General features: G+C 38.3%; 1 protein-coding gene across 1 annotated transcript; it reads right to left on the bottom strand.

Annotated features, from left to right (window-relative positions):
• Positions 1 to 299: 299 nt before the first annotated feature.
• LOC148909676 (uncharacterized) lies at positions 300 to 3647 on the bottom strand. Its single transcript, XM_089032310.1, has 2 exons — positions 1809 to 3647; positions 300 to 1523 (listed from the first exon to the last, which is right to left on the bottom strand). Exons 1-2 carry the CDS (start codon positions 2956 to 2958, stop codon positions 1099 to 1101), a joined length of 1575 nt encoding a protein of 524 aa, XP_088888436.1. The 5' UTR covers positions 2959 to 3647; the 3' UTR covers positions 300 to 1098.
• Between the last annotated feature and the right edge of the window lie 8806 nt (positions 3648 to 12453).

Below are 12453 nucleotides of genomic sequence, written 5' to 3'. Positions count from 1 at the left end.
TCGGTCTCCTTCGTCCAATAGCATTCGTCTGGTTGCAACAACAAGGGCAATGATAAGTTGAACACAATTATTCCTTAGTTTCGCAGCAGTCTCTCTATCCGCAACAAAAACGTTCCTTCTCACTTCTTCGCAAATTTGTTTTCCAGTTTGTAAGACGTCAAGAAGTACAGACAAATCCGCCATCTTTAACTATATTCGAGTACCCGCTAACCCGCATTATCGCAGGTTCGCCATTTGTAGTGCCGCTGATCGAAGACTGCAGGCGCCAATGAAGTCATATATTTAACTAGACGCCCTAAAGGCGTATACTCGGGCTACCTGTGTATAATAGAATGTAGAACTTTAAAGGGAAAACAGAGAGCACTAGTTAATGGAAATGGTACTGGAATTGAGAATTAGATTGCATTTCTGATAATCGGTTTTGTTTTTCTGTAGTACCCATGGAATTGTACCATGTCTGGCTGTTATTGCGCATGTCTGATAATCGGTTTTGTTTTTCTGTAGTACTCATGGAATTGTACCATGTCCGACTGTTAGTGCACATGTCTGATAAACGGTTTTGTTTTTTATTAGTGTCCATGGAGTTGTACCATGCTCGACTGTTAGATCGCAAACGTGAAAGGTTATTTTCTCTTTTTCCAGAATTCATAGACCTATACTGTTCTGCTTTTTGAGACAAATGTTGTTTCTTAAGAGCAGGTTCCATGTTTGCATAGCTTAGCTTGTATTTCTCAGCAGTCTTGTTTTTTTGTGCATTTGATTTGTGTTTCCTTAGAATACTTTGTCTTGTAGTGTTTGACAACTGACTTGAGCATGATAGAAATAAAATAGAGAAATCTTGCTCATCGGATTGAACTGTTTTTGTTGTAATATCCATCATTTTCTGTACTAAGGTGGATACATTTTTCACTTTTTCGAATACATTGAAGTCTCCATTATCATTTAACATCATGAGATTGAAGTCAGTGGTCCTGGATTTATGTTGAAAGATGCAACAAACACAAGAAGTCGACAGCCATGCTAAAAATCCTGTATTACAATGTATATTATTTATTATTATTTTCTGGAGTTCTAATTTACTTGTCTCATGTTGTTAGTTCAATTTGATTTGTTTTGTAAATTATAAGTCACCCTGATATCTACATCATATATCTGGAGGCTTGCTGGTAAATCATTGATTGTAAGGTACTGTTTGTTCAAGCTTTGATTATAAAACATGTTGCCATGATCAGAAATGGAGTCCAGGGTGTCTGAATTCCAATAGCTACAGGCTTTAATGACAGAAAAACAAATACAATAAAATGATAGAGCACAGCAATGCCTCAAAAGAATACTACTGGTATTATTGGTATTTAAATTTGTTTTTCCACTCTTGTTGCTTTGCCGATCATTACCTGTAGCTTTGCAAATCACTTCACTCAGCTGTTCAGCTGTGTGGATTTCTGGATTTTTATATGAATTTTCAGTAGCATTGCTTTGTATACACATTTCTGTGATATGGACTCCTCTGAGTTCAAATAAACCTGTTGAATTATCATACAAACTTTGAAAGTAATTTATTAAAGCATTCAAGTCATCAACATCTAGGAGTACACAAGTACCTTGAGGATGGGGGAGGCCATATGAATTACGAGCATGAGAGTCAAATATCTTAAATCTGCCATCATCATGACAATAAATAGCTACTGTACTACAATGAATAGTTAAAAGAAATGACTGATAATTTTCTCTAACTAAAATTTGCAAAGCATTGCCCAAGGGCATACAATAAATGTAATCAACAGTAGATGACACATCATGTACATTACCAGTATAGCTTGGACTGTATTCCAGCTGGTAATTAGTTTCTAATACTGTTACCATACAAGGTAATTCTGTCAAAAGTAAAAAGTCTTGGTTGTACAACCTTGATAAAAGACAATATAACTCATTCCCAATATTCATAATGTTTACTAGGTCTCCTGAAGATCTTAATGAACTCCTATGTTTATATATCAATGCACACAATGACATCACTACACATTGACGACCAGCATTTGACCCAAATAATGCAATGTTACCTTGAGAATATGGAGCAGAAACTGTTTTGTTGGGATCAGTTACTGTGTATGGGCCAGGATTTTTTTCTACGTCTCTGCTCAGGGTAAACTTACTGTGATTGATTCTGTGATTGACACTTTTGTAAACATGGGATAAACCAGCATATTTTTGTGAACCTGGATTTGTCAAGAGTGGCAAGTAATAAATAAGCTTATAACTTGCATTTATTGCTCTTTTGTGTAAGTAAAAAAGTGATTTTCTAGAACATAATTTCCTCCGTCTGGGTAAAGCACTACCATGGCCAGTGTTTTTCTTAAACTTTCGATGACAACTTTTGACATATGATTTTACTTCTTCGGGATTGAAATTACATTTATTAAGAAAACAATGAATTCTAGATGACATGGGTACATTATTGACCACATACTTACGAACCTTTTTCCGTATTTTTCTGCTTTTGTGCAAAAGTTGGGTGAGTCGTTTAACTGGGACTCTACTTGGTTCTCGATCACGCGAAACAACACGAGGCTTGTGCTCAACATACTGATGAATATGAAATTTAGCATAGCGAGACCTGCATTCCTCTAATAAATGTGACTCTTTATTGGGATAAACAAATACAGATAATTGTACAGCTTTTTCAAACACATCGCAGTCATTTTGTAAAGAATCTACGAAAGTCTTGGTCGAGGTATTTATGAAATGTACAACAAGAACCATGCACAGGGCAGCGATCAACACGCTCGCTACTGATAGTTCAAAGAACGATAGAGTGTTGAAAAATATATTCAAAATCGTAAACGAAAACAATACAATAAATAAAAGACTTATCCTCACTGTCAATGATATATGTCCAAGGCTTCTTGATTCTGGAAACGCATTAAATGTTATCTTGGAAGATTTCAATATGGCGTCCATGTTGTTTGGGATATTCAGTTTCCTGTCTTTCTCATCTTCTTTGTCAATGAAGTTCCTGCTTACTAAAGAGTTAGTATTTGTTCTTTCGTTCGAGTGTCTTTGAGTACATTTGACTTTGTATTCGTTTGAGTTTCTTTGGTATTGTTTTGAGTATATTTGGCATTGCTTTGAGTATTATTCTTTCTGGTATTCTTTTGGGTTTTGAGTTCGCGGAACGACCCGTTTCGAAACTGACGCTCGACATCTTTTAGAGTGGGTCTACCGCGAACGGCGTGTGCTTTTGTATGTATTTTGAGCGCCTCAGCAGAACAGCAAGTCGCCATTACTTTCCAATAAGTTTTCAAGATAAAGCACGAGAAGCAGCTAGCAAGATAAGCAAAAGGAAAAAGACCTACAGAACCAAGGGCGCTAGGGCAAAAATTGGTGTTTTTTTAGCCGTTAGACTCCGTTATATTGGTGTTTTTTAGCCGTTAGAAACTGTTTAAACTGTTACTTATCTGTTCTGTTATGTGCTGGCTTGATTTATTCAGTTTTCCCGTCTATATACGGCAAAAATACTGCTGTGACCAACGGTCCAATCGTATGTAACGAACTACTGTATCCTATACCTGCCTCGTGACCGCTTACGTAAGCGTACGCGTCGGTTAATAAGTTAATAAGTTAATCCAAATCCCCTAGAATAACCAAAAATGAAAAATGTTCATTTTTGGTTATTTTAGGGGATTTGGATTAACTTATTAACTTATTAACCGACGCGTACGCTTACGTAAGCGGTCACGAGGCAGGTATAGGATACAGTAGTTCGTTACATACGATTGGACCGTTGGTCACAGCAGTATTTTTGCCGTATATAGACGGGAAAACTGAATAAATCAAGCCAGCACATAACAGAACAGATAAGTAACAGTTTAAACAGTTTCTAACGGCTAAAAAACACCAATATAACGGAATCTAACGGCTAAAAAACCACCAATTTTTGCCCTAGCGCCCTTGACAGAACCTTCGAAAAGCAAAGCAAGTCACATGACTTGTGGTAACCCGCCTCGTTTTCATACTTGCAGGGGAACACCGCAGACCGCCGAGCATCGCAGGCTTACACACTTTCGACAACGTCGATAGATAGATAGATAGATAGAAAACCGAAACCTAGACTCGGTCTACCTTGCAGGTAGCCCGAGTAATAAAAAAACCTAAGTTTCTTTCTAAGTAGACCTCTGACCTTCTAAGATTGTCAAATTTCAAGTTGTCACATCGATTGGTATGACAAGAATGGTTGGTAGTATAGCTCGGTAATGCCGACCCAGTCGGTGTCGGACAAACGCAGACCGCAGACTGCAGACCGCAGACTGCAGACTAGATATATTTGATAATAATTATCGTTTTGAATTTGTATCAATTTGTATTGTATTTTTTTCCCCTTACAAACCTATTATATTGCAAATTATATAATAAAAATATAAAAGTATATAAAGGTACCGAACTATTTGTGTGATTGAACACTGTCGCCACTGTTGTCTCGTTCAGCGCGTTACAATGAAAATAGTCGTAGGTATACATCTCTAAAATACATGTTCATTATATCATGTTCTATATACTAGTAAACATGTTTATATATTTTCTTCTTTTCTTCTTTTGGTCATGTCATTAAGAGTGCATGTCAGCAAAAATCAAACAAATTCGATATTTCGCGGCCACGGTTGAAAAATTGATTTTGCTCAAATTTTGTCCAGATGTACTTTATTATATCACAAAATGCACTGCATAGTTTTTTAAGGAAAAAATATTTTTATTTTTGAGAAAATGCCGTTTTAAAAAGCCCTCCCGAAATCGCCATTTTAGCGGCCAAAATTTGCGTTGAGTTTACCGACCGAGTTCGGTACAAAAATCGATTCTAATCAACTTAAAATCCCTAAAACCGTGTTCTATGCTATATAAATATCCGGTTACGTGACTTACAGGAAATTTGAGTTACTTTTTGTGACATAAATAATCTTAGTTTTAAGACTCGTGATTCTAGGTGATTGACGATATCCCCCAAACAAAATCGATTTTCACCATGCGATAAAGCTCCAAATCCAACAAGCTTCCGAGGGTTAGTTCTTTAAGAAACAAGCTTTCAATCGATGTAAACATTTCTTTGGGCAAACAAATGTTTGTTACGCGACAGGTCATTCAAATCTTCAATTTTTGACCTTTCGAAGTCATACGCCATAATTTCCCATCACTCACAAAATCAAAGAATCTCGCCTGGCTAATCTCTTATTCTTACTGTTTTACCTTTACAGGCCAAAAAATACACTTGTTATAGCATTTCTTACCTTTTTAAGGCGAAAATGTGGTCTATTAACCTCGGTATTCGTTATAATGGTATCACAAGTCTTGACCATTATCTGTCAGTTGATACCTTCCGTTTACTATCCAATATGTCAACGGTTCAGCGCTTACTAAACGGCGTTTAAAACCCTTGTCGAACAGTCAAGATTGTTTTCCTTTTTATCTGAAGTTCTACGATATCATAATATATCAATATGATTTCAAAATTTATGGTACAGCTGAATTTCCGTATCGAATTTAGAGTACGTAAATAAATGGCCTGGGATTATATGCTAATCATAGACTACGACTTTCTAGGGTAGGGACGGTATGTCCCATTTGCCTTTCTCTGACATCCCAGCGCTTACTAAAAGTGATTTAAAGCCTCTGATTAACTGTTAGATCGGCTTATATCGTCAAAGTCATAGTTCATGATCTGCAAAATAATATAATTTGAATTAGTTACAGAAACTGTGTACACAGGAAGCCCAATTGGCGGCGGGGAAGAAATTGGGGGGGGGGGGGGGGGGGGGGGGGAGGGGGAGGTTAAGCTATGAAATAATAATGATGATGATGATGATGATGATGATTATAAACAAACAATAAGACAGATCAAAGAAATAACTACCTTTTACGGCTGCAATTGCCAATTAACTCCATAAGCAAATCAACATATTGCTGTTTTCTTGTTCCCTTGATTGAAGAGGTATCCTGCTCATAAAAAGTGCATATTTCTTGCAGCATTGCTATGGAGAACTTTGAAAGCTTCGAGCTTGTAGCTAGTTCGCAGAGATTGTGAGCTTCAAACATGATGGGATGACCGAGTCCGATTTCCTTAATTATGTTGTGTGCAAGCTCTTCAAACTCTTCCTCGTCGAGCCTTGCCTCCTCATCTTCCTCCATCTCGTCTTCTAAGTCCACGTCATCCACTTTAACCTCCCTTCTTTTCTTAGCAAGACGTGAGAAAAAACTTTTTATCTGCTTTGGTGTGAGGTACTCACTTGAATTAAACATAAAAGAGCCATCAAGGTTTCTTGCCTTTCTCATAGAATTAGATACGGTGTTAGCATCCACTTTGTGCCCTGTCTGCTCTCCAAGATCGAACATCTTGGTAAGATAGTCCTTTTGAGCTTTGTTCAAGCGTTTCCTTTGGACAGTGGATGACTTCAATGCCCAGCCTTTTGATAGAGCATCGCCATATGCCAATGTGCGGGAAGTACTTGGTTCTTCAAGTGGCTGGTTCTCCAATGACGCATCTCCTTGGTCAAGTTTTACGGCGTATGACAGCATCGCCTTGTCTAGAAGTGTTTCGCTTTCCATTACATATTTATGCTTACCGACGTCAAGATGGCGTTGAAGAGATGAAAAACGCTGGAACGATTTAATGCAGCCGTCGTCGGGACATGGAAACAGCTTTGTCGTTTGCTCTTCATCTTCTGAGCTGGAGCTTTCAGCATCCGTATGCGTAGGCTGGGTCTCGATACTTTTAGATTTTGCTGCTGGTCTCTTTCTTGCAGTTACCTCTGTAAAAGTGGCTTTAGGGGGAGTAGCTTCTTTAATGACGCTTAGTTTTGGCAAAAGAATACTTTTTGGCAGGCTAAATGCACTCCATTTCAAGGTCTTACCCTCGCCAATGCCATACTCTCTCCATACTTTCATGCCATTCTTATTGTAGGAGATGTTGTTGATGAAGCTAACTCCATCCCATTTCAAAGGCACTAAATTTGGGATTGAAGGGGGATCGCATAGCATAGCTCTTACTCCATTGACACCACTCAATGATTCGATGGCTATTTTCATCTGTTCTGCTGTTTCGACATCTTTTCCAGAGTTCAAGTATGCCTTGATGTGGTTCTTTATGGTGGCAGCTTTTCGGTCACATGACCCTTTACCGCCCTGAGGGTCTGAAAAATCGACCCTTAATTTAACTTTGTGGTTTTTGGCTATTTCTTTCATGGCCAGTAAGTTGAATGCGCTGTGGTAACAGCCGGCATTGTCCTGCCTTAGAAATACCTCCTCGAGCTCAGGCCTTTCAGTTTTCAGTTGCCCCACAACATCATCAATGATAGCCATTACTGAATAGCTGTCCTGGGTACAGCTTTTGAAAACATGGACGAATGTCAACATTTCCAACTGACCTTCTCTTTTTGTTGTAGCTACTGCAATGTGCCAAGAAATACCTTTCTTTCCATACCAATCAGATTGGCTTTCACGGTATTTCCTTGGGAGAAACTTCATAGCCCAGTCTAATACTACATGTACTGAGGTTGGACCCAGACTCTGAAGAACGTTCAACCGGGCTTCATCTTGATTGATAGCACGCAGCAGGTGGGCTTTCCAGGCTTGGATATTTTTCTTTGATTGGGTGATGACATACATCATCTCTTTCTTCTCTTCATTGTCAATGGCCAGATCCTCCAAAGCCGAATGAACTTCATCAAACACAGATGGAATCAGCTCACACCGGTCACATTTTAGGTCGTGCTGATGGTCACATTTAGTGGTGAAATCCGAATCACTTTCATGACTGAGAGCGTGCGCTCTACAGTGGTCGGGGACTCGTGAGCTTTTTGACACATGAACCTGCAAATATCAAAGATTTGATGTTATCGTTTTAACATCAACCAAAATCCTGGACCCGCCTATGATTTACATACCTTGTAATCACTTTTCAAATAGCGCTTTGCAATTTTCAATTTATTGATTTGATTCTTTGCCCAGGAATGACCTTTTCCGTACTCATCTCCAAGCTTTTGAACTACTTCCTCCATTTCATCAAAGGCTTGAGCACCATCGGCAGAAAAATAGTCAAGTCCTTGTAGTGACTTCCTTACGGAAGCACTACATACACTCAACACTCTACATAAACTGCTACGGCTTATTGGTTCAAAACAGGTTTCTTGACAATAGGTAGTGTATTGCTGCACCACCTGTTCAGGTATTAATGTCCTTACAACATTTGGGACTGTGATCTTTGTATTGCTAGATAACTTCAATGTCTTTTCTCCAAACGGCAAATCTTGGATCACTTGACCACTTGTGATAAAAGTCAAAAAGTGGTTAAGTTTCTCAGTTGACACATAAATACGGGGGCTCTTTGTAATGGTAACGGGAGTACCTCTTCCATGAAGCAATGCGTGGTGGCGGGCCACATTAAACCTGTATCTGGAGAGATCGGGAATCCAGTTTTTCAACGCTGAATAGGGCATCTTATCTGCCATTATCGACAAGATCTGCCTTCTTGTGCTCCAATGACTTGCGTTATTGAAACATTCAACAAGAGCCTCCATCAGCGATTTATCAACGTTCTCATCCTTTTGCCCAGATGACTGTAATACACTGAACAACATTTCTGAGCTTTCAGGCGCAATCTCTTCTAAAGCTGCAAAGACAACCTGCTTTGCTTTACGCGAATAGCGTCGCTTAGTTCTTTGCGAAGCTTCATCCCATGGTGTAGTCAGCTGGTTTCTAATAGGACTTATGTCCCTTGCGGCTAAAAATGAATTTAGCAGTTCTCTTGACATTGGCTCTGAGTTGTCTTTGTCCTCCGTTTCTGTTGATAGCGAGCGTCCTGGGGGTTCATAGGCTGTGCATGGTGTTTCAGGTATAGTAGTATTTGGTGGGCTCTGAAAAGCTGGACTTTGTGCGCTGGCTTTAAGGGTTACCTCATCGTCTTCCTGTAAAGTAAATGTTCTAAATGTTAAAGTTTGTGTGAGTAGGAGGGGATTGATTCTTTAAAATTTGTGTAGCTTTTCTTGTCGTTTGGGTGGGCTTCCTGTGCCATGGCATCAGTTTCATAAGATGAATAAGAAAAATTCTAAATAGCTAAAGCGTAAGTACCTGCATATGAAATATATCTTAAGCGTGTAGTCTTGGTACTGATAAAAAAATGTGAAGAATGACGACTGATCCGTAAAATACCGCACTTGTAAATAATTACTTCAAGCACCTTCAAATGACCTCACTTCTTTACCTGGCAGTATGTACGTGTAAATGATAATCGCATGACAAATTGTCTTACAACTCTTTCATCTGTTCACCCATAGCTATGACATCTGACTTTGAGGAATCTTTACTTTCCATTGTTTTAATCAGATATCGGCATTTCTTGCAAATACCTGAAATAATATCGATGTATATATTAACGTAAAGAGACAGTACTGAGCAACTTATGAACAGTCACTAGTTATATATGTTCTTTGAAAAAAACTTACCTGATCCAGGAGCGACAAACACGCCAGTATTGCGTAATATAATAGATGATTCTTGCTTGCCTAAACCTCGATCACCTTTAGGCCAGGTTCCTTTACCCTTTCCATGGTCTGAAATCTCCTGCGGAACTCTACATATTGTACCTCCTCCTCTGGTCCAGCTTATCCCAAGCGTCGCGCGATGATAAGGGCAGATGGTCATCGATTTGATGCTCTCCTTCGACTTGTCATACAATGCTACTCTAGACAATATCAGATCTATCTCATTTTCAGGACCTGAAAAACTCAGGGTGGACAAGTGTCTTGCGATATCTTTTGTACAGGACAACAATGGTACAATTTGGGTTTGGCGCTTTCGATCTTTGGCATCAAAACCACAAGAACTACCGACGATAGACCTAAACGAACAACACGCAGCTTCCATTTTCTTTACAATATCTGCACTAAACCATCGCTAATTAATAACTGCGGTTTTCGATAGTCAATGAACACAAGCTGGAATTTTTTTTTTTTTTTTTTTCCTGCTGCCTTCAATCAAAAAAAGTCAGGCGGTACCTTTTATGTTCTTCACTGACGGCAGTAAAAAGCAATTTCACGACAAGCTGTTGAAATGTTTGAGTTCGTAGAATATCTAAAACCGATTTCAGCTTTGTTTATCTTTCGATCGCGATATGTAATACCCAACTCAGTTGTAAATGCATGTCACATCACTAATCGATCTTTTTGTCGTTGTCCGTCTACTGTTTGTATATTATTTAATTTTGTTTCCTCGTGTTTATTGCCTACATCAAACTGACACAAAACATGACTAGGGTCTAACTAGGAAACTATATGGTTTATTTAGGCTCCAGGCATTTCCTCTCATTACAACTTCATATTTAGCTTTATTTATTTGACCAAATAAGTATTTTCTTTTCAATGATCTAAATATATAATTTAATGTAATGTAACACAAAAGGAAATGTGAATAAAGATGTATTGTATCGTATTGTATTGTAAAAGCATTTGATTCCCAGGGAATCGGGCTCCCTGTGTAGTACAGAAACGCAAATTATATTATTTTACAGCATATCAAACAATTGTTGTCGTTCGCGGGCTTCCTGTGGTGACAAACCACGCTCCCCTCCCCTACACATTTCCAGTCCTTTTTCGGCCAACACCAAGATGGCTGTCTAGTTAGTGATGTTTTCACTCGATTTACTGTAATTTTGAGCAGTTTTGAGCCAGAAATTCGCCTATTTAGTGAAGAAAAGTATATTCCAATTTCCAAATATGGTAAGTACATTCCTTATATGGTAAAAGAAACGTCTCGAGCGGAAGGACAACTTTTCTATGTGGAAAGTTTGATATGTTCCTGATGATGACGATATCCAGCAAACGATATATATCATTGGGGTATATTAACAACATCGACCGATCTAACAGTTAATCAGAGGCTTTAAATCACTTTTAGTAAGCGCTGGGATGTCAGAGAAAGGCAAATGGGACATACCGTCCCTACCCTAGAAAGTCGTAGTCTATGATTAGCATATAATCCCAGGCCATTTATTTACGTACTCTAAATTCGATACGGAAATTCAGCTGTACCATAAATTTTGAAATCATATTGATATATTATGATATCGTAGAACTTCAGATAAAAAGGAAAACAATCTTGACTGTTCGACAAGGGTTTTAAACGCCGTTTAGTAAGCGCTGAACCGTTGACATATTGGATAGTAAACGGAAGGTATCAACTGACAGATAATGGTCAAGACTTGTGATACCATTATAACGAATACCGAGGTTAATAGACCACATTTTCGCCTTAAAAAGGTAAGAAATGCTATAACAAGTGTATTTTTTGGCCTGTAAAGGTAAAACAGTAAGAATAAGAGATTAGCCAGGCGAGATTCTTTGATTTTGTGAGTGATGGGAAATTATGGCGTATGACTTCGAAAGGTCAAAAATTGAAGATTTGAATGACCTGTCGCGTAACAAATATTTGTTTGCCCAAAGAAATGTTTACATCGATTGAAAGCTTGTTTCTTAAAGAACTAACCCTCGGAAGCTTGTTGGATTTGGAGCTTTATCGCATGGTGAAAATCGATTTTGTTTGGGGGATATCGTCAATCACCTAGAATCACGAGTCTTAAAACTAAGATTATTTATGTCACAAAAAGTAACTCAAATTTCCTGTAAGTCACGTAACCGGATATTTATATAGCATAGAACACGGTTTTAGGGATTTTAAGTTGATTAGAATCGATTTTTGTACCGAACTCGGTCGGTAAACTCAACGCAAATTTTGGCCGCTAAAATGGCGATTTCGGGAGGACTTTTTAAAACGGCATTTTCTCAAAAATAAAAATATTTTTTCCTTAAAAAACTATGCAGTGCATTTTGTGATATAATAAAGTACATCTGGACAAAATTTGAGCAAAATCGATTTTTCAACCGTGGCCGCTTCTTGTTCGATTTTTACTGACATGCACTCTTAAGAAAGATAATAATTATTGTAATTGACCGTACGAATTGTCAACGAAAAGCAAAATACTATCTCTTTGCTTTTCCTAAGTATACACCTTTATATAGTACATGTTCATAGTCTTGGTGATTATTTTCTATACTTGGATTTGCCTGGCAAAATGGCTTGTGGATTTACTTAATTCAGGTAATGGGTCTGGTTTATGTTTGATCTGTTACGTTGTCAGCTGTTATTTGATATACTAGCGTAGCGACAACGCTCTCGGTAGCTCTGACGGCTCTGAGTTTTACTACGGTTGTAAGTTCAGTTACACATTAGACACCGCCAATACCTTTGGATCGAGTTAATCACACGTATTTTTTTGTAATGGATTTATTAAAGAAAAGCTATGCCTCAGCAGTATCTTCCGACGAAGAGTCGAGTTCAAGCCCTCCTGAATGGGCATTATAGAAAATAATCACCAAGACTTCGTACCCACGACCCAAGCAGCAGTAAGGGGGACTC

Source organism: Actinia tenebrosa, unplaced genomic scaffold (assembly GCF_029948245.1).
Source record: "Actinia tenebrosa isolate PJP-AT-01 unplaced genomic scaffold, QUT_ActTen_1.0 PGA_scaffold1__47_contigs__length_23844297, whole genome shotgun sequence".
NCBI classification, from domain to species: domain Eukaryota; kingdom Metazoa; phylum Cnidaria; class Anthozoa; order Actiniaria; family Actiniidae; genus Actinia; species Actinia tenebrosa.
The sequence above is the reverse complement of the archived record's forward strand: the minus strand, read 5'-3'. Positions and strand labels throughout refer to the sequence as shown.

Excerpts from the sequence above, each read along its gene's own strand:
- LOC148909676 (XM_089032310.1), bottom strand. The coding sequence starts at position 2,958 with ATGGACGCCATATTGAAATCTTCCAAGATAACATTTAATGCGTTTCCA. Across the intron at positions 1,524-1,808 it reads ATACAGTCCAAGCTATACTG|GTTTATTTGAACTCAGAGGA; the intron begins GTAATGTACATG and ends ATAATTCAACAG.